The following is a 23,021-nucleotide window of genomic DNA, read 5'->3' on the forward strand; positions in this document are numbered from 1 at the left end:
GGTGCTCTTACCCACTGAGCCATCTCACCAGTCCGTTACTCAGCTTTTAAGGACACTAGACATTTTCAGTTAGAGCATTGCCAGTGACCTTATTCTCTAACTAGCATCACATTATAGGGATTAGGACTTGAATATGTGAATTTTGTTATAAATGGTAATGAGATGCATCACCAGGGAAGAACACTAATATTAGGAGAGTCACCAAAGAAANCNGCCTGCTCTTGCAACTCCCTTACATCTGTTTGCTTGAAACAGGAACCTGTGAAAAACCATGGATAAAGAGCAGCAGAGACTTGCATTCTTGCTGTAGACAGAACAGGCAAGAATGCTTGGGACTATGTAGACTATCTCTCTCAAAATGTTGTTAAAATAGTAAAAGACAAATATATATTCAGCTCTATCATCCCAGAGTATTTATTGATCCAGGTTCTGGATCACATAGTTGATCCAAGATCATACATCTCACTTCTCACACAGCTGTCTATACTGAGGAAAATCAGGATCCCCTTCCCCTCTGTCTCTGAAAAGGACTATAGTTTTATGTGTTTGAAATGCAGAGTAGGAGATTTAGAACTTGGTAAAGTGCTGTGCATCTGCTTCAGGGTTATGTTTGTCGGCCAATTTTGATTTGGGTGCTGGGCTCAAACCCAGGGCTGTATGCTTACACACTCAAACTCCAGCCCTATCATCTGGTTATGTCACAAATAGAAAATAATTTTTCACTTGAAATGACATTTTCTTACCCTGTTTTAGTTGTTTCTATTTTTAAAAACTCAAAATAGTATTTTCAGAATAACTGAATGAAAATAATCTATATTTATTTCAACAGATGGAGTCACCACTTATATATGTTATGCTTATGCTTTTGAATATATTTGCATTTTCATCAGGAGTAACACATAATAAGGGTAAGTTTCAGTCAATAATTCATTATTTCCCTCTTAGGTATTCATATTCATATTCCTTCCCCATTTAGTTATAATATTTTTCATTTAGCATCCATTCTGGAAAGTTTTCTCATCATTCTCATGTATTTCCTTTTTACTGTGGTGCAGTATATACTAAAATTATTGTGAACCCATTCTTACTAAGTTGTGTCTGCAGACCTTTGTTATAGCACTTCTCACCTCCAAGTCATGGAATGATTCACATTAAAAGAAGAATTAGTTTATTGTTTGAATAGATACAAAATTCTTGTGTGAATGAATGAGTTATTGGTCCGGTCAGTGAAAAGTTGAATTTTTGTGAAAGAAATATGGAAATGGAAGTAGGTTGCAAACCTTTTATAAAAATTTTTTAATAAGGAAATAGAAAAATCCACATAATTGTGTATTGTTTTAAATTTAAAATAAAATTTTATTGTACTTTTTAAAGATTTATTTATTTTATTTAAATGAGTACACTGTAGCTGTCTTCAGACATACCAGACAAGGGCATCAGATCCAATTACAGATGGTTGCGAGCCAACATGTGGTTGCTGGGAATTAAACTCAGAACCTCTGGAAGAGCAGTCAATACTCTTAACCACTGAGCCATCTCTCCAGCCTGAGAATTTCATTGTTAAAGACAAGATAAATTGATGTTCATATTGTGCACATTTGTGAGATACTCATGCATCCTAGAGTGCATGTTAGGATACAGTGGTGTTTAATAAGTGGGTATGTAGAATTCAGACCTTCTATTCACAGATGTGTTGCAGAATTGCTGAGACATTTATTATCCAGGCTTTTAGTTCTCACATTGTAGTAGGAGATACCGAACATACATGTGGATATAAGCCAATCTTGGAGAGTCTTAGAAGGATGGATGTCAGAGAAAAGTGTGACTATATCTGGCTATGGAGAAGTATGTTGTTTATGCAGGCTTCATATAAATGAGAACAGTCCATCTAAGACATTAAAATGGGTCTAATTTGTATATGCAAATATGGCAAAGAGAATTGTTTTTGTTGTTTTCTTTTTTTGTTTTGTTTTGTTTTGTTTTTCGAGACAAGGTTTCTCTGTATTAGCCCTGGCTGTCCTGGAACTCACTCTGTAGACCAGGCTGGCCTCAAACTCAGAAATCCGCCTGCCTCTGCCTCCCAAGTGCTCGGATTCAAGGCGTGTACCACCACCGCCCGGCCCAAAGAGAATTCTTTAAAGGCAGCAAAATGACACATGTTATAAAATAGTTTGGAGGAGGTAACTTACAGAGTTTGTGAGGAAAGCAGTGCATAGTTCAGTCTGACAATTGAACCGTTTGGTAAGACTGAGAACTGTGAGGTATATCACAGGTTCTTGTATGTGAGGCAAAGGGATATTGATGTCAAACTACAATCATTGGGAGGCTATACATACTTGGTAATGATATCCTTACATAGGACAAGTTGAGAATAACATTGAAACAACCACGTTGTACAAACAATGTTCAGTATAAAGGATATTTATCCCCACTTCTTATTTAAATCTAATAAACTAGGTGGGATAGTGATTGATATACCACAGCTGGAATTTGGATCAATATGGAAACATAGGGTGAGAAACACTTTTTCCCTATTCTGTTATGTTCTGTGACTGATGTTCTTAATCTAACAAAGAATAGGTCAACAAGGGGGAAAAACTATGGATTTCATTTGATATCAATATTTATGGAGCAATGAGGTCTTTGAGAAATCTGTGAGTTCCTAAAGAAGTGGTCAACCCAATAAGCTAATTACCATGTCAACAAAAAAGGTAACAAGTTGGGGAGATGGGAGAAGAGAAGAAAAGGGGGTTTGGGGGTGGCTAACAGAGCATGAGTCTATTAGGAAATATATAGGAGGGAAATGATGGAAGATAAACACTGTTTTCATAGGTTTGAGCAGACTCAATGACATTTCTGGTTTTGGTGAAAGGAAAAGTAGTTTCTTAAGCTTGAAATACTCCCCATGCCAAAGTGTCTTATGTTCAGGATAGCATTTTCTGATCTCTTCCAACAGCACTGTGTGAACGGAATTGTTGGTGAGAGAAGGGAATTTTGTTACATGTTCATTGCTAGACCTGTGTAACTGTGAGCAGAATGCTGCATGTATTTAATAATTGACACTGGTTCTCCAAGCTTGTCCCAGAGTGTCTCCTTATTCTATTTGGAACAGGCAGTCCCTCAGGAATTACACTTTTGTGATGTCTAAATTGTTAAAGATGTCACCTCTGTGGTTCCATTTTTCTTAGAGGCACTACATTCCCTTTCTAGCCTGTTGTGATGGTGTCAATGTACAACTCCAGCACTTATTTGGGTGAAGAAAGGATGGTGTCAGTTATTCAGAGGACAGCCTGAACTACATAGCGAGCTCACGACAAGTCAAGCCAAGATTATGAAATCCTGTCACAAAAGCACCAAATCTTTCTCCAAACTGACCTGGTTTTTGTCACCCTCTGCAAACTTGACATCATGGCCCAGTGTACCCTGCATTATATTTTAATGCTTTAGCCTGTCAAGAGATCTTATGAAATAATCTTTTTAAACTATATTCAGGACTATTGTTCCGTTGTCAGTTTGTGTAAGGAGTGATATGACTGTTCTATTCAAGTGATGAGAGACTTTTAAACAAGCAAATAAACAAAGTAACATCAAGTTTCATGCTCTAGCCCAAGAAGTTGTTTCTGACTCCTGATAGTATAGCTTTAAGAAGAAAAAAAATGCAAATTTGAGTTTTCTCTGAAGTCAGTTAATTCAAAACTACAATTCTGCTTTTGTGGAGGATAGGAAAGTAAGTAAGACCCGATCTCCTGTAGCCAAGAATGGCTTCTGATTATTGATCCTCCTTCCTCTACTTCTTGAGAGGTAGAAATACAGATGTGCAGCTCCGTACCCAGCTTTAAATGTATAATTCTTCCTTTAAAATGTTTTGTCAGTTCGATAAAATGTGGTGCCTTTTACATAAGTCTTTCTACCTTGGTCTGTTTCTTTCTATTTGTTTAGGTAAGGAGCGAACTTACTTTTCTTGTTCCGGTGACCAGATCCTTACAGGCCTGCATACAATCAAGTTGTTCCTTACCATGGACAATTTGGTAAAGTCCACCAACTTCATGTATTATAAGATTAGCCCTATGTGTTCCTTTTAAGCCCATGTAGAAAAGCTATGACACTGTACTCTCTCAAGTACCTTCCACAGTACACACAGGAAGGTGAGGTTCTATGGAGTTGTTTCTGTAGTTAGATAGGAAAGTATATATTCATTTAGCATTGAGTGACCTGGGTAGCCATGCTCTGTGACTGCTGTAAGCAAATGATGCCTACCTTTCTTCTCTAAACCAGCTGCAACACTCTTCATCTGATGTGAATCTAATGTGTTCTTTTGAAGATTGATAGAAGCAGCCTGTCAAAGAAACATACCTCACATGACCTTAAGAAATACTTTTTTTCTTGTATAAGACATATCATGTAGCTGTTGCAGTTTTGTAGAAGGGGTGACTTAACTGTTAGGAGATTTTTAAACAATGATATAAATGAAATTAAATAAAGCAGAATATTAGTCATTGGTAAAGGCTAACTCAATGATAGAGTGCTTACATACTATATTCAAAGCCTTGGGGGGCTCAACACACAAATACACACACACACGTACACACACAAGCATAAACACACACATGTGTGTGCACATGCTCACAATTGTAATAAATATTTTTTAAAAATCAAGCTTCTCCGACACCTGTGTTTCCACTCCCCCTTCACTGTTTTAGTCTATGATTGATGCTATATTTATTCTCTTGGTCTCTCTTTCCCTCCATCCACCTACAAATTTATCCACTATTTTAACCAATAAATTTGTCTACTTGTCATCCCTAACTTGAATGTAAATTATAAGAAAGAAGCTGGACTCTTATAAGTTTTATCCCTTCTATATTACCTGCACCTTTACCTATGCCCAAGTTATAGTAGATATCTTATATTTCATTATATATTATATATAGTAGATATCTTATCTATTGTGGTTGGTAATGGACTCCTTCATTTTCACAATATATTCTTTTCAATGAATAATTATTTGTTTTCTGTGCATGAGGGGTTACACTCCATGTATGTATGTATATCATGCCTACTGCTTAGACAGGTCAGAAGAGGCTGTTGGATTCCCCAGAACTAGAGTTACAAACAGTTATGCACATGTATGTGCTGAGAATAGAACCCAGGTTCTCTGCATGAGCAGCAAGCGCTCCTAATTGCTATTCCACCTCTCTGGTCCCATACAAAGTACTCTTTTTCCCCATTAATTTATTTATTATTCACTTTACATTCCTATTCCAGCCTCCCTCTTGTCCCAGGCCCCAATTCACATCGTCTATCCTCCCATCCTCCCTTCTCCTTTGAGAAGGGGAAGGAGCCCTTTGGGTACCAACACACCCTAGCACATAATGTCACTGCAGGTCTAGGCACATCCTCTCCCACTGAGGCCACATAAGGCAGCCCAGTTAGGGGCACAGGATCCAGAGGCAGGCAGCAGAATCAGTGAGAGCCCTTGCTCTAGTTGTTGGGGGACCTGCATGAAAACCTGCATGAAAACCTGCATGATATCTACTACCTATGTGATGGGGTCCAGCCCATGTATCCTCTTTGGTTGATGATACAGTCTCTGGGTGCCCACAAAGTTCCAGGTTAGTTGATTCTTTTGGTCTTCTTGTGGAGTCCCGATCTGCATTGGGTCCCTCAATCCTTCCCCCGAATCTTTTACATGACTCCCCTGAGCTCAATCTAATGTTTGGCTGTGGTCTCCATACCTGTTTTCAGCTGCTACTGGGTGGAACTTCTCAGAGGAAAGCTACACTAGATTTCTGTCTCCAAGCATAACACAGTATTATTAATAGTGTCAGGGACCTTCTGGTTTGCATCTGAGCCTGGTTGCAGACCCTGGGCTCTGGTTCTCCACCAACTCCACCCACACCCAGAGGCAGCTTGATGCCCCAGGAGCTCTGACACATCCAGAATCTCAGGTTCACAGGATTATAGAGATAGCTGGACTCCCAGGAGTTCTGACACAACCACCATCCCAGAATTACAGCCTCACAGCAAGACCAGTTAGAACCAGAGACAGCCAAATGGTGAGAGGAAAGTGCAAGAATATAAGCAACAGAAACCAATGCTACTTGGCAACATCAGAACTCAGTTCCCCCCACCACAGCAGGCCCTGGATAACCCAACACACCAGAAAAGAAAGATTTAGATTTAAAATCCCATCTCATGAATATGATAGAGGACTTTAAGCCAGACATAAAGAAATCCCTTAAAGAAATACAGGAGAACATGGGTAAACAAGTAGAAGTCCTTAAAGAGGAAACACATAAATCTCTTAAAGAAATACAGGGAAACACAATCAAAGAGATGAAGGACTTAAACAAAACCATCCAAGATATAAAAATGGAAATAGAAACATTAAAGAAAGCACAAGGGGAGACAACCCTGGAGATGGAAAACCTAAGAAAGACAGCAGAAGTAACAGAATACAAGAGATGGAAGAGAGAATCGCAGATGTAGACGGTACTAGAGAAGACATTGACACAACAGTCAAAAAAATACAAAAAGCATAAAGCTCCTAACTCAAAATATTCAAGAAATAAAGGACACAATGAAAAGACCAAGCCTAAGAATACTAGTTATAGAAGAGAGTGAAGATTACCAACTCAATGGTCCAGGAAACATCTTCAATAAAATTGTAGAGGAAAACTTCCATAACCTAAAGAAGGAGATGCCTATAAACATGCAAGAAGCCTAAGGAGACAAATCAGATTGGAACAAAAAAGAAATTCCTCCCATCACACAATAATCACAACAGCAAATGCATAGAACAAAGAAAGAATATTAAAAGTGGTAAGGGGGAAAGGTCAAGTAACATATAAAGGAAAACATATCAGAATTACACCATACTTCTCTACAGAGACAATAAAAGCCAGAAGAGCTTGCCAGATGTCATATAGACTCTAAAAGAACAAAACTGCCAGCCTAGGCTACTATACCCGGAAAAACTCTCAATAACCATAAATGGAGAAACCAAGATATTACATGACAAAACCAAATTTAAATAATATCTTTTCACTAGTCCAGGCTTACAGAGGATAATAGAAGAAAAGCTCCAACACAAAGAGGGAAACTACACCCCCCCCAAAAGCAAGAAATTAGTCTTTCACAACAAACCCAAAAGAAGATAACAACTACACAAACATATTCCACCTGTAGCCACAAAAATAATAGGAAGCAACAACCTTAAGAGAGAATTTGTCCTTAATATCTCTCAAAATTAATGGACTCAATTCCTCAATAAAAAGACACAGGCTAAGATAAGGGATATATAAACAGGACCCAGCATTTTGCAGCATAGGCGGAACCCACCTCAGTGACAAAGACAGGCACTACCTCAGAGTAAAAGGATGGAAAACAATTTTCCAAGAAAATGGTCCCATGAAACAACCTTGTGTAGCAATTCTTAATATCCAATAAAATAAACTTTAACCCAAAAGGTATCAAAAAAGATGGGGAAGGACATTACATACTCATCAAAGGAAAAGTCCACCAAGATGAACTCTCAATTCTGGATGTCTATGCCCCAAATACAAGGGCACCCACATTTGTAAAAGAAACATTACTAAAACTCAAAACACACATAGCTCCTGGCACAATAATAGTTGGAGACTTCAATATCCCACTTTCACCAATGGGCAGATCATGGAAACAGAAACTAAACAGAGACACAGTGAAACTAACAGAAGGTATGAACCAAATGAATTTAACAGATATCAACAGAACATTTCACCATAAAACAAAAGATTATACCTTCTTGTCAGCACCTCATGGTACCTTCTCCAAAACTGACCCTATAACCAGACACAAAACAAGTCTTCAACTGATCCAAGCATATTGAATTTTTCCCTTGTTACTTTATTGGGCCACCATGGAGTGATTTTTAATAACAACAAAAACAAGGGAAACCCCATGTACTCATGGAAGCTAATAGTGCCAGGGAATAAATGGTTCTTGACCATGGGATGGGTCTCAAGTTGAGCCAGACATTGGTTGACCATTCCCTTCTTCTCTGCTCCATCTTTTTCCCTGTACTTCTTGCAGGCAGGAAAAATTTGGGGACAAAGGTTTTGTGATTGTTTGGTGTCCTTTTCCCTTCAGTGGGAGTCCTGCCTGCCACAGGGTTGTTTGCAGTCTCTGGCTATTGAAATAAAGCTGATTCCACTGGAATTTCTTTTATTGTTGAGAAAAGTTTTCCCTATCCTGTTTTTTTGTTATTCCAGATGAATTTGCAAATTGCCCTTTCTAACTCTGTGAAGAATTGAGTTGGAATTTGATGGGGATTGCATACTAAAGCGCCTGGGAGTGGAGCCTCCTCTGGGTGCTGTGGGACTGGCTGATCCCGAGCTGGTGCTCAAGATCTCTTTTCACATTCTGTAGGCCTGCATTGACAACATATTCTCTTTTTTTTATTGGATCTTTCCTTTCCTTTCCTTTCCTTTCCTTTCCTTTCCTTTCCTTTCCTTTCCTTTCCTTTCCTTTCCTTTCCTTTCCTTTCCTTTCCTGTGGGTTTTTCCATTTATTTATTTATTTATTTATTTATTTATTTATTTATTTATTTATTTATTTATTTATTTATTTATTTGACATTTTCTTTATCGACATTTCAAATGTTATCCCTTCTCATCGTCTCCCCTCTGAAACCCCCTATTCCCTCCCCTCTCCTCCTGCTCATCAACCCACCCACTCCTGCTTTCTGGCCCTGGCATTCCCCTATTCTGGGGCATAGAACCTTCACAGGACCAAGGGTCTGTCCTCCCATTGATGACCAACTAGGCCATCCTCTGTTACATATACAGCTAGAGCCACGAGTCCCACCATGTGTTTTCTTTGGTTGGTAGTTTAGACCCAGGGAGCTCAGGGTTGGGGCGGTGCTGGTTAGTTCAAACCCCTTCAGCTCCTTGGATACATTCTCTAGCTCCTTCATTGGAGACCTTGTGCTACATCTAACGGATGCCTGTGAACATCCAATTCTGTATTTGTCAGGCACTGGCAGAGCCTCCCAGGAGACAGATATATCAGGCTCCTGTCAGCAAGTTCTTGTTGGCATCCACAATAGTGTCTGGTTTTGGTGGTTATTTATAGGACAGATCCCCAGGTGGGGCAGTCTCTGAAAGTTCATTCCTTCAGTCTCTGCTTCATACTTTGTCTCTGTAACTCCTTCCATGGGCATTTTGTTCCCCCTTCTAAGAAGGATCGAAGTATCCATGCGGTACAGAGCTAAACAAAGAATTCTCAACTGAGGAATACTAAACGGCTGAGAAGACCTAAAAAAAAGTTCAACATCCTTAGTCATCAAGGAAATGCAAATCAAAACAACCCTGAGATTCCACCTCACACCAGTCAGAATGGCTAAGATCCAAAACTCAGGTGACAGCAGATGCTGGCAAGGATGTGGAGAAAGAGGAACACTCCTCCATTGCTGGTACAATCACTCTGGAAATCACTTTGGTGGTTCTTCAGAAAATTGGATATAGTACTACCAGAGGACCCAGCAATACCACTTCTGGGTATATACCTAGAAGATACTCAAACATGTAATAAGGACACATGTTCTACTATGTTCATAGCAGCCTTATTTATAATAGCCAGAAGCTGGAAAGAACCCAGATGTCTCTCAAAAGAGGAATGGATACAGAAACTGTGGTNCAGTTACACAATGGAGTACTACTCAGCTATTAAAAACAATAAATTTATGAAATTCTTAGACAAATGGATGGATCAGGAGGATATCATCCTGAGTGAGATAACCCAANCACAAAAGAACACACATGATATGAACTCACTTATAAGTGGATATTAGCCCAGAAGCTCAGAATACCCAAAATACAATTTGCAAAACACACGAAACTCAAAAAGGAAGACCAAAGTATGGATTTTGTTTTTTTTTGGTTTTTGTTTTTTGCTTTTTTGCTTTTCGAGACAAAATTTCTCTGAATAGCCCTGGCTGTCCTGGAACTCACTCTGTAAACCAAGCTAGCCTTGAACTCAGAAATCTGCCTGACTCTGCCTCCTAGGTGCTGGGATTAAAGGAGTGCGCCACCACTGCCTGGCTCTTTATTTACAATTCAAATGTTATCCCCTTTCCTTCCACCCCCTCCCAAACCCCCTATCCCATCTTCCCTTGTGCTGTTTCTTTAAAGTGTTCCCCCAACTACCCACCCACTCCCACCTCCCCACCCTGGCATTCCCCTATACTAGGAATTAGAGCCTTTACAGGACTAAGGGCCTCTCTTCTCATTAAGCCCAACAAGGCCATCCTCTGCTACATATGTGACTGGAGCCATGGGTCCCTCCATGTGTACTCTTTGATTGGTGGTTTAGTCCCTAGGAGCTCTGGGGTGTGTGTGTCTGGTTTGTTGATATTGTTGTTCTTCCTATGGGGTCGAAAACCCATTCAGCTCCTTCAGTCCTTTTTCTAACTCCTCCATTGAGGTCCCTGTTTTCAGTCCAATGGTTGGCTGTGAGCATCCACCTCTGTATTTGTCAGTCTCTGGAAAAGCCTCTCAGGAGACAGGTATAAGAGGCTCCTGTCAGCAAGCACTTCTTGGCATCCACAATAGTGTCTGGGTTTAGTAGGATAATCAACAGATAAATCTCAGTGTTGTCTAGGCTTTTTGGTAAAATTCATGTTTCATGGTGTGATATTTCCACATCCCTTTTACAACTGGAAAATGGATAATTATTTACCTTTTATATTACTTTGTCAGAAAACACCTCTTTCAATAAAATCATTTTTTCTACATGCATGACTAGATAATTTTCCTTTTCTGAGTATGAAAAATATAAGCTCACTATTTTTATGGCTAAGAACACGCATAGAGATGAAGTGAAAAACCTTAGGACAATTAACAAGTTACTGAATTCTGAGGACATGCTTGTAAACAGAGTTTTCCCCCATGGAGATGGGACTCACTAAAGACGGGAGTCTTCACCAGCCATTATTTTTCACAAATTTCTCCAAAGTAATGAATTCTGCTTCTTCATATCAAGGTCTCATTAACTTGTTATGTTTCTTTCTTTCCTAAAGAGAGTTCACTGTTTCTTCAGAAGTGAAAATCAAAGTCCTTCAAAGGAAATTTTGGGTCTCTTTACATCAGGAGGCCTTGCTCCCAACATGATAATTACGAACAGTACATACTACGGTGGCTACTATTTTAAATTAACTCCGGTAATTATGTTTTGTTTTATCTATGGTATGTTATTGGGAAGAAGCACACTCTTTCTCATTGGATGCCTTTCTGCAAGTTAAAAAATCAGTAATGTTGTATATCTACAAATGTTTGAAATCCAACAATACAGTATGATAGAATATACTGTTGAATTTTTTTCAAATAATTAGAACACAATTAAAGTGATGATAGTTTCCTGAGAAAACTCCAAATTGATTTCCATAGTGGTTGTACAAGTTTGGCTCTCACCAGTGATGGAGGAGTTTTTCCCTTGTTCTACATCCTTTCTAGCATGAACTATCTTAGATTTGATCTTAGCCATTCTGATTGGTATCAGAAGGAACCTCATAGTTGTTTTGATTTGCATTTCCCTGGTGACTAAGGACTTTTCTTTAAGTGCATCATGGCCATTCAGAGAGCTGCAGCATGTGGGCAGAGGCCCAGGGTGCTTTGGTTATTGTGTTGAGTGCACTCCATCATCTTATATAGAGGAGGAGCTTTTGTTTGATTTTTTTATCTTGATGGAATGTTTTTAGCATCTCTGTTGAAAACTATACTAGTGCTCTAATCTGTGTGTCTAACCCTTATGTTGATACCATGTGATCTTAATATCATGGCATTGTGCTACATTTTGAAGAAGCCTCAATTCACTCTTCAATTGACTGGTTTTTGCCTAGTCTGAGTCCCTTTGATTTCTTTAGCTTTAGGACAACTGTGCCAGTGACTACAAAATAGTCTGCTTGGACTGTGTTCAATCTGCAAATAAAGTTGGTTAAGACTGGCATTTTTATAGTGTAGACTTTCCAACTGATAACCATGAGACATCATTCTGTTTATTTAGATCTCCTTTGATTTCTGCCAACAATGCCATGTGGTATTCAAGTGTATTCATTTTTATTTACACTATTAAATCTCTTCCCAACATTTCATTTTTGTGTACTTTTATTTTACAACTTTTCTAAACATATTGTGCTTTCTAACAGATTTTTATTAGTCACCTAAGTTTTGAAAGATAGTTTTGTCAGATATACCATTTTTCATTGACTTGATTTTCTTTCAGCACTTGCAACACCCCATTCTAAAGGCTCTTGGCACTATTGTATCTAGATAAGAAGTTGACTTTAAATTTAATCATTCTCTCTGTATGTAATTTGTCACTCTTTTCTGAACATGTTTAAATTTTTCTCTTTATACCTCTTGACTGGATATCTGAGTTCCATATTTGTGTCTGCCAAATGTTGAAAGCCCTGAATAATTATTTCTGTATTGTTTGTTTCCCCTTTGTTTGTTTGTTTTCTTCTTAGGAATTGAATTATACAAATTTTGGAAGGCAAGATGTTGTCCCACAAGTTTTTAAAACTATTAGATTTCTTTAGACATTTTCATTTTTTTCTAAATTTACATGATGCATAACGATATAAAAATTGTACATATTAGTGGGGTATCAAATGATATTTCTATAGAAATACATATTGTGTAAAGTTTGCATTAGGTTAAGTATACTCTTTCAAATATGTACCATATTCTTTCTTGGTTTTGCTTTGTAATGTTTTCTTTTTATTTGAGGAAGTTTCTCATGTTTTATGGTAAAAATAATAAAGTTCTCTCTTAACTTTTTAAAATCTATAGTACATTGTTATTGTGTTCAGCCATGCTCCTGCTTTCTTCTCTTGTATTTTTGGGTTACTTGTATATATCTCTAAATTCAGGATTTCTTCATGGATCTTATTCAATAGACTCCAATTGATCCTATTTAGCATGGATTTACTTCAGTTACCATCCTCACAGCCTTATTGTTTGCATGTGGTTTGTCTGTGTACCTTTTCTACTGTTTGGAATTATCTATATGTTCACTCAGTAGGACAGTTTACTTATGTCTTGCACAGATTTCTAAGAACAACATTTAACCCATTGTCTGTTCGCTAAAATTTAAGTCAACTGATTGTCTTCATTTCCCCTATAATATCAGTTCCATTTGTCTGTTTATTTTCCTATGATGTTTCTTCTTCTTGTTGACTGGACACTGAAGCTAACATGTGTTGACTCTGGATTCTGGTTTGTTCTTCTAAGAGGTGCTCTTTTTGCTGTTAGTCTAAAAGGCAGACAATTTCCTTGGTGACAATTCAAGCCCTGCACACTCTCTTGCCTTAGTTCTGATGGTTAGTGTCTCTGCGGTTTGATTTTGGCTCTGTTGCTTTTCTTTTTAAAGCTGTTCTGTGGGGTCCTCTGGACTGGTGTCACAGGAGGACATAGACATGTTTTCTGTTGTAAATCTTAGAACTCCCCATTCTTATTGTTCTCGTTTTCCTGGCATTTTCTTCTTAAATTTCCAAATGTTCTCCTAGCTCCATTCCTTTTCTCTGTCCTGTCAAATCAGTTATGATTCAGCTTTGTGCTTCTTGGGTTGCTCTATGCAGCTATATAATTATATATCTTATTAACAGTGCTATCAATCTGCTACTACAAACAAATATTGCAAAATATCCCTGAGTATGTGTCATTTCATTCATTTGTGAGTGTACATGGGAAAAAAATTCCTAACAGTAAAATTTGCTAGTGAAAGCCCTTTCTCTATAGGTATACAGATGCATATTTATTTGGACATAGTTGACTAATTTTAATTTTAAAATGTTGGGCAGAATATGCCAAAATAAGTTTTGTCATTAACATTGCAAAATAATGTAATCTGATTTCTTCTGTCTTCAAGTTCAATAATCGGCTTGGGTGGAGACTTGATATTCCTAGAGAAAACATCACTGTAAACACAGGTAAGATCTAAGTATTTCTTATACTCATGGGCCTGCATTGCCAAGTTCAGCAGCATTGACTTCATAAAATAAATCAGGTCTGTCTCAGCTATTGAGTAAACAGATTTTTCATGGAGAAATACAACAGACATGTCTACTCAATCCAGGAAAGAATCAAGCAACAGACCAAGTACAACTATTGCACCATATCCATTTGATGAACTGAGTTTTTCTAAGACTTACTAAGCATGTTGTGAGGGGTTACTTATGAGCACAGATAACTTAAATGCAGCGGCATCACCAGAAAGCCCACCCTCACAGAGGTTGTGAGTCCCCAAAACCTACAGCACTGTAGCTCTCTACAAACATGTGGGCAGACCCACAGTCAGAACATCTCTTTCTTTGGGAATGTCTGTTTTAATCAATATAATCAAATAATTTTTAAAATGTGTTTACTTATTCACTTTATATCCCAATATCAGCTTCCCTCTCCTCCTTGTACCCCTTTATGCAAGTCTTCTCCTAAATCCACCTTCATGTTCTCTGGGAAGTGCTCCTATGGGTGTCACCCACCCACACTAACCTTCCAGTTCCTGCCAAGTAGCTGAGGGACTAGGCACATCCTCCACAATTAGGTCAGCCAAGGTGATCCTTTTAGGGGGAAGAGATCTACAGGTAGGCAGACAACAGTTTTGGGCAATGCCCCTGCTCCAGTTATTGGGGAACCTGCATGAAGACCAAGCTGCTCATCTACTACATATATGCAGGAGGAATCCAGCCTGTGTTCACTTTTTGGTTGTTGATTCAGTCTCTGGGAACCCAGGGGTCCAGGTTAGTTGACTCTATTGGTCTTCCTGTGGAATCCCTGTCCTCTTCAGGTCCCTTAATGCCTCTCCCAATTCTTCCATAAGACTCCGTGACCTCCATCTAATAAAAGGATGTGAGTCGCTGCATCTCTTTCCGTTGGCTGCTGGGTGGAGCCTCTCAGAGGACAGTTATGTTAGGCTCCTATCTGCAAGCATAACAGAGTATCACTAATTGTGTTAAGGATTTGTTCTTGCACAAGGGATGCGTCTCAATTTAGGGCAGTCTTTGGTTGGCCATTCCTTCAATCTCTGTTCTTTGTCCTTGTACAAAGATACATTTTGGGTCATGGGTTTTGTGCATGGGTTACTGTACATATCCCTCAAAGGGGAGTATGTCCTGGCTACAGTAAATGGCCTCGTCAGGATTCATATCCCCAATTGCTAGGAGTCTCAGCTAGAGTCACCTCCATAGACCCTCTTAGGCCTTCTCCTGTCCTAGTTCTATGGCTCATCCTAGAGACTGCCACCCCTCCACTGCCAAAGGAGGAAATGCTTTTACTTGGAGGAGTGCCATAAAACATCATGTAAATGTCCAATATAGATGTGTGGATATACTAATAATTATTTGTGGCTTATCTGAAATTCAAATGTAACTGAGCATTTTATCTGTCGACCTTACAAGTTGATTGTGCTAACACGTGCAATGTTAATACTGTGCTTGATAAATTGACACAAGCTAAACTAATCTGAGAGGAGGAAGCCTCAGTTGAGAAAATAACTCCATGAGATGGGCTGTAGAGACAATCTTGTAATTAGTTATTGATTGGGCAGGCCCTTCTCATTGTGGACAGGACCACACCTGGGCTGCTTGGTGGTCCTGGGTTTTGTCAGAAACTTGGCTGAGCAAGTCAGAAGCATGCAGTAAGCAAGCAGTAAACACTGTTCCATGGCACCTACAGGAGCTCCTGCCTCCAGGTTCCTGTTTTGTTTGTGTTCCTGTCCTGACTTCCTTAGACAATGAGCAGTGAATAATATGAAAGAGCAGGCCAAATAAAACTCTCCTTGCACTGCCTTGCACCGAGTTAGGTCGGGCTGGGAAGAATAGAATTGATAGAATAAAAACAATATGTGTATACTCTGTGTGTGTGTGTGTGTGTGTGTGTGTGTGTGTGAGAGAGAGAGAGAGAGAGAGAGAGAGAGACAGAGACAGAGACAGAGACAGAGAGACAGAGAGACAGTGACAGAGACACACAGAGAGAAGTCATTCAGTTTGTGAGGCTATATGTATCAGCTGGTCTTCGGTATATGTTGGAACCCTGAACAAGTGAGCTCCACTGCCAGTGAAGAAATAAACGTGCCAGGGAGAGAGAGAACAAGCAGGAAAAGAGCAAGCCTTCTTCCTTCTTCCTACACTCTTCCTGTAGACTGTCACCAGGAGGTAACAGCTCAAATTAAGGATGGATCTTCCCACCTCAAAATATCTAGATTAAATGTGTTTCTGGCGACTTCAAGCCATTCAATTAAGAAAATTCTCCGACAGGTTTTCCCAGTAGCTTGGTTTTACTTAACTTCAGACATTGTAAATTTGATAACCAAGAATAGAGAACACAGTCACAACTCTTTTCTTGATGAGATTTGGTTTGGCTTGGGTTTTGCGCAGACCACTACATTTAATTTTGTGTATATGTATGGGTACACCCTTGTTCTTGTCATGATGAATGTATGGAAGTTTGTTGTGTCCAGAAGATAATATTTTTTCTCATCATCCTTAATTTTAGGCTCTTAAACTCTTTCTCTGCTCCCACTTTTGTAATGACACTTGAGCCTTCAAGTATATATGTTTAGAATACCTGTTCAGGCCTGAAAACCTGCAATCTCTTATTCTTTGTACCTTTTCCAGTTGTTGATCACCGTGTTATAGTAACCATAGATACATGGAAGGGTGTGTGTTTTAGAACTGTGATAGGTGTTTTGTAGCATCTCATTGTGATTGTGATTATATTTCCTTAATAGGAAGTATATGGTATCTAGCCTAACAAGCCATAGATAATGGAGCCAGATGCAGGTTTCATTCTGTGGAATGGGACTTAAATCCAATGGCTGGTTATTCCCATGATGTTCATGCAACTATAGAACCTGTGAGCATTTCTTTCTGTCATTATTACAGCTTGAAGGGTTCACAGCTGGATATATAATTACTTTCATTCTCCAGTAGCTTGCATAGGATCTGCTATTACTAGGAAAGCTAATCAAAAGGGATAAAGCTTCTAGATCCACACAAGCTTAATTTCACCATGTTCTGTGACTCAAACATGTAGTGCCTTCAACAAAGGGATCTAACCATCATGTTCTAAAATCTAGAGGTTAAACAAAAACATTAGTAATAGCCTTAAATGTTTAGGGGGTCTTTGGAAACTCACTGGACAACCATTTCAAAAGAAGTTATTCATACCTGGTACTGGGTTTATTATTTGTTAGCCTCTGGTGTGTAATAGGGGATTATTTGACATGTCCTCTTATAATATAAGTTTATATTTAACCCAACCTTGTGTGTCTTTCTGTCCCCCTCTTCCTCTCCCTCTCCTTCCCCTCCCACTGGCCCCCTCTCTGTGTACGTACTCCTGTGTTCAGGTTGACTTGTCTGTTCATTCATATGTGGAGCCAGAAATCAATATCCTGCATCTCACTCTCTGACTTTCCACCTTATTTTATTGATATAGAATCTCTGCCTGAGCCTAAACAACCAACAACCTGTTTCAGCTAGACTTGCTGGCCAACAAGACCCCTAAAAATCATCTGTCTATACCTCATCCAGTAGGGGAATCAGAGAGTTTATTATCAGGCTTGGCCTTTGTAGGGATTTTGGGATCTGAACTCATATCCTCTAGTTTGTGCAGCAAGTTTGTTACTCATTGAGCCATCTCCCCAAACTGAATTTTGTCTCTGTCTTTTCATCATCTCTCTGTTTTGAGATCTTTATAATAAGTCTTAGAATTATGTTAGGCTTTATCCTTTGACCCTTTTCAAAATTAAATTGGTTTTTATATTTATTTTGACTTTTCATGAAATTTTAGAGTTACTTGTTTAAGTCTATGAAAAAATATTCTTACCTCAAATACATATACATACATATACAAATACATATACATTTGGAGTATATTAAATTTATTGATCAGTTAGTGGAGATTTGACTTATTAATTACATAAGATCTTTTAGTATTGCTCTCCATTTCATTATAAATGTCCAATAAGAATATGCTCTTGTTTCAGCCTCAGCCTCAGTCACAGTCTTGATCTATGGCTGCAGTCAATGCAGCAACTTGCAACTTGATACCATGCTGATGCCATCACCATCCATCCTCCTTTATTTTTTATAAGAAATTTAAAGCATATACAATCCATATTTAAAATGAACTTTCTTATAATCAAAACATATTTCAATCTTAGTATTACATTTAATGCATAAAATTTTAATTAATATTCTAGACCAAGTATATTTAGTGTAATTATTTATTTGGGTCTATTGAAATCTACCATTTTGCAAATGGAACTAGTGAAATTTGTTGCATATATGGTGTTTTATTTATTTCTTCCTTTTCTCCACTTTATGTCACTTACTCTTGTGATTCCATTTTACCTCTACTCCTGGGACAGTATCCATGCCTGTAATTTTTTCAGTGTTTAACCATAGAATGTAGTTATCTACGCTTAAATAAAATACATTAAAGGTTTTTATACTGGGCTGAAAATTAGCTATCAATATTTTATTTTAAGATTGGGTTTCATTATGTAGCTATAATTATGTGTCCATGACTTATATTATCCTATCTCTCCCTAGTATTTAACCATCAAAGGTTCTAGGAACCACCATTCGGTTCTGTCCTATAAAAGCAATACCTTTACATTCTGTGCGTGAATGAGATAGTACCAGTATTTGTCATTTTCTATGCCTGGGGTATTTCACCTAATACGATATCCTCCAGATTTATCCATGTTGTCTCAAATAACAAAAAGAGATAGTATTTATTTGCATTAATGTGGAAAAATACTAAGTTTTGAGAATTCTAATAAAAATGAACATTTTTGTTTAAGCATCTTTCTGATTATTGTGAATAGTATTACAAAAATAAGATGGAGGCAGATAGACATTCCTTGAAACAATGATTTTACTTCCTTTGACTACAGTAACAAGATTGCTAGAAAGTTTTTAGTATTTTGAGAACTCTCATTATTTTGCATTATACCCCCATAACAGTGTTTAAGAGTTACTGGTTCCCAACATCCTTACCATCACTTATTATCTTTTGCATTTTTGATTATGGCCATTCAAACAGGGGTAAAAAGATATTGTGCTATGGTTTTGAATCACATTTCCATGGTGATTAGTAATGTATGTTACTGTTTTAGATACCAGCTGGCCTGCCTTGACCTGTCTTCTTTTTAAAACTGATTATTTATTTATAAAATTTTTTATTCACTTTACATCCTGATTGCTGTCCCCATCTCTTCTTCCTCCATGGCTGTTTCCCTTTCTACTTTGAGAGTCTGGAATTCCCCTAGGTATCCTCTTACTCTGGCACAGCAAGTGTCTGCAGGCCTAGGCACATCCTTTCCCACTGAGGCTAGACAAGGCAATCCAGTTAGGGAAACATAACACACAAACAGGCAACAGCTTTAGGGATAGCTCCCAAGTGTTGGGGAACCCACATGAAGACCAAGCTGTGCATCTGCTACATATGTATGCCAGGAGGGTCCTAGGTGCAATCCATGCATGCTTTTTCATTGGTTGTAGAGTCTCTTAAATCTTCTAGGAGTCCACGTTAGTTGATACTGTTGGTCTTCCTGTGAAGTTCTATACCCTTCAGGTCCTTCAATCTGTCCCCCAACTCTTCCCTAAGAGTCTCCAAACTTCATCCAATGTTTGGCTGTGGTCTCTGCATCTGTTTAAATCAGCTGCTGAGTAGAGCCTTTCAGAGGACAGTTATGCAAGGCTCCTGTTTGCAAACATTCCAGAGCATTATTGATTGTGTCAGGAATGTTTGTGTGGAGCGATAAATAGGATTCATTTGCATTCTTCTACATGTAGACATCCAGTTAAGCCAGCACTATTTGTTAAGGATGTTTTCTTTCTTTCTTTTTTTTCCTATTGAATGGTTTTGGCTTCTTTGTCAAAAATCAAGTGTCTATAGGTGTGTGGGTTTATTTCTTGGTCTTCAATTCTAGTCCGTTGATCAACCTGTCTGTTTGATATCAATACAATGCACTTAGTGCTATAAACTTTCCTTGTAGCACTACATTAATTGTGTCTGATAAATTTAGGTATGCTGTGTCTTATTTTTATTGAATTCTAGAACGTCTTTAATTTCTTTATTTCTTCCCTGATCCAGGCATCATTGAGTAGAGAGTCATTCAGTTTCCATGAGTGAGTAGGCTTTCTGTTGTTTCTATTGTTTTATGTCCAATTATATGGTCAGTTTTGGACAAGGTTTTGTGAATTTCAGAGAAGAATATATATATATATATATTAATATATTATATATATAATATGTATACATATTATACATATGTATTATATATATATATTTTTGATTTGGGGATACAATACTCTGTATATATTAAACCTATTTGGTTCATGACTTTCTTAGTTTCATTGTGTCTCTCTTTAGTTTCTGTTTCAATGACATGCCCATTGGTGAGAGTTGGGTGCAGGTCTCCCACTGTTATTGTGAGGTGTCAATGTGTGTTTTGAGATTTAGTAAAGTTTCCTTTATGAATGTGGGTACATTGTATTTGGGACATAGATGTTCAATATTGAGGCTTCATCTTGGTGCATCTTTCTTTGATAAGTATACAGTATCCTTCCCCATCTCTTTTGATATTTTTGGTAAAAAGTCTACTTTATTGGAATTTAGAATAGCTACAGTAGCTTGTTTCTTGGGACCATTTGCTTGGAAAGTTTTTTCAAGCCCTTTATGCTGAGGTAGTGTCTATCTTTGTTGCTGAAATGTGTTTATTGTAAGCATCAGATATTGGATCCTGTTTATTTATCCAGTCTGTTATTTTCGTTGTTGGATATGGTATTATGTGAGTAATTCTCTTCTTCTGTGTTTGTTGTGACATAATTAATTTATTGTGTTTTCTTGGTTGTAGTTACCCTCCTTGTGTTGGAGTTTTGCTTGTAGTATCCTCTGAACGGGTAGATTAGTAGAAAGATAGTGTTTAAATTAGTTTTATTTCGTGGAACATATTGGTTTCTCCTTCTATGCTGATTGAGAATTTTGCTGGGTATACTTGTGTGGACTGGCATATAGAGTCCGGAAGACAGCTGTCCAGAATCTTCTGGTTTTTAGAGTTTCTGTTAAGAAGTCAGGTGCAATTATGATAGTTTTGCCTTTATATGTTACTTGGACTTTTCCCTTACAGCTTTAATATTCTTATTTGTTCTGTACATTTAGTGTTCCGATTATTATGTGGTAGGGCTTTTCTTTTCTGGTCCAATCTACTTGGTGTTTTGTAGACTTTTGTACATTTTGTACATAAATGGTCACCTCTTTCTTTAGGTTAAGAAAGTTTTCTTCTATGATTTTGGTGAAGAAGATGTTTTCTGGTTCTTTTATCAGAGAATCTTCACCTTTTTCCATTCCTATTATTCTTATGTTTGGTTTTTTTCATTGCGTCCCAAATTTTCTTGATGTTTTTGGGTTTGGAACTTTTTACCCTTGACATTTTCTTTGACTTGTATATTAATGTATTCTGTGGTATCTTCTATGCCTGAGATTCTCTTTTATAACTCTTGTATTTTGTTGGTAGTGCTTGTGTCTGTAGTTTCTGTTCTCTTTCCTAGGTTTTCCATCACCAGGTTTCCCGCCATTTGTGATTTTATTATTGTTTCTCTTTCCATTTTTAGGTCTGGGGACTTTTTGTCCATTTCATTCACCCGTTGGATTGTATTTTCCAGTATTTCTTTAAGGGATTTATTTTTTAATTTTGGTTTCCTCTTTTACTGTTCCACCTGTTTGACTGTGCTTTCCTGTATTTCTTTGTGGGAATTCTTAATATACTTTTTAAAGGCTTTTATCATCTTCATGGCGTTGGATTGGAAATCAGATTCTTGCTTTCCATGTCTGTTAGTTTCTCCAGGGCTTGCTGTAGTTGGAAGGTTGGGTTCTGATGGTGACAAATAGGACTGACTTCTGTTGATTATGTTCTTGTGCTTGCCTTTCACCTTCTCGTTGTCTCTGGAATATTTGGCCTTGGTATCCTGGATTTGAGCAGGGCTCACAGGACATGGGAAATTCTGTGTCTCTGGTTAGAGCAGGCCTTCTGGAAAACAGGCAAAGCTGGGTGGTTGTCAGTGCCAACCTGCTCTAATGCAGATGGAGGTACAGACCAGAAGAGAGATAGGGGTCCAGCATGGCAGGAGAGACCCAATATCTGCTGAGCTCTGTGGGATCACAGCTGTTGTATGGGTTGGGAGAGGGGTCTCAACCTTGGTTAGAGTAATCCTCTTCATGTTTGCTCTCTTGTTACTGAACTATGAATCCCATGGTGAATCATCTTATCGTATTCCACTAACTTATCTTTTTGCAGTATTTTGAGATTGTTTTATTTTTTAATTTAATTTTATTAGTTTTTAAAAACTTGTTCTCTTTTCACTCTGTCCTCTACCCCCTGTCCATCACCTCTTTCTACAAACCTTCCCCCATCATCCCTCCCCTTTCCCTCTGAGGAGGTGGAGGAACCACTGGGTATCCCTACCTCCTGGTACTTCAAGACTCTGTGAGGTTATACACTTCCTCACCCACTGATGCCAGACAAGTATGCACATACGCAGGTCCATTATGTGCATTATGTGCAAATATCTCACAGGATATTTGAAGGACTAGAACTGGAGTTAGATATGGCTGTGTTGGCCTTCTTGTTGCTGAGAATTGAATCTGGATCCTCTAAAAGAGCAGCAAGTGTTCTTAACCAGAGCAATCTGTTCAGCTCCCACCATTCAAGTATTAGCTGGTGGTCATTTTACCTTAAGGTTCACCAGGAATGTTGGCTTTAAGTTTTCTTTTTTTTTTTATTAGATATTTTCTTCATTTACATTTCAAATGCTATCCCAAAAGTTCCCTATACCCTCTCCACACCCTGCTTCCAAACCCACCCACTAATGCTTCTTGGCCCTGGCATTCCCCTATACAGGGACATATAATCTTTACAGGACCAAGGGCTTCTCCTAACAATGATGGCCGACTAGGCCATCTTCTACTTCATAT

General features: G+C 38.2%; 1 protein-coding gene across 1 annotated transcript in view; it reads left to right on the forward strand.

Annotated features, from left to right (window-relative positions):
• Positions 1-829: 829 nt before the first annotated feature.
• Catsperb (cation channel sperm associated auxiliary subunit beta) overlaps positions 830-23,021 on the forward strand; it is a 171,255-nt gene continuing 149,063 nt past the window's right edge. The window contains exons 1-4 of the mRNA XM_021201432.1: positions 830-908; positions 3,940-4,028; positions 11,060-11,200; positions 13,909-13,969. Of these exons, the coding sequence (XP_021057091.1) occupies positions 830-908; positions 3,940-4,028; positions 11,060-11,200; positions 13,909-13,969 (370 nt within the window). The remainder of the gene's footprint in view (positions 909-3,939; positions 4,029-11,059; positions 11,201-13,908; positions 13,970-23,021) is intronic.

The sequence above is a fragment of the Mus pahari genome, chromosome 7, assembly GCF_900095145.1.
Source record: "Mus pahari chromosome 7, PAHARI_EIJ_v1.1, whole genome shotgun sequence".
In the NCBI taxonomy this organism is placed as follows: domain Eukaryota; kingdom Metazoa; phylum Chordata; class Mammalia; order Rodentia; family Muridae; genus Mus; species Mus pahari.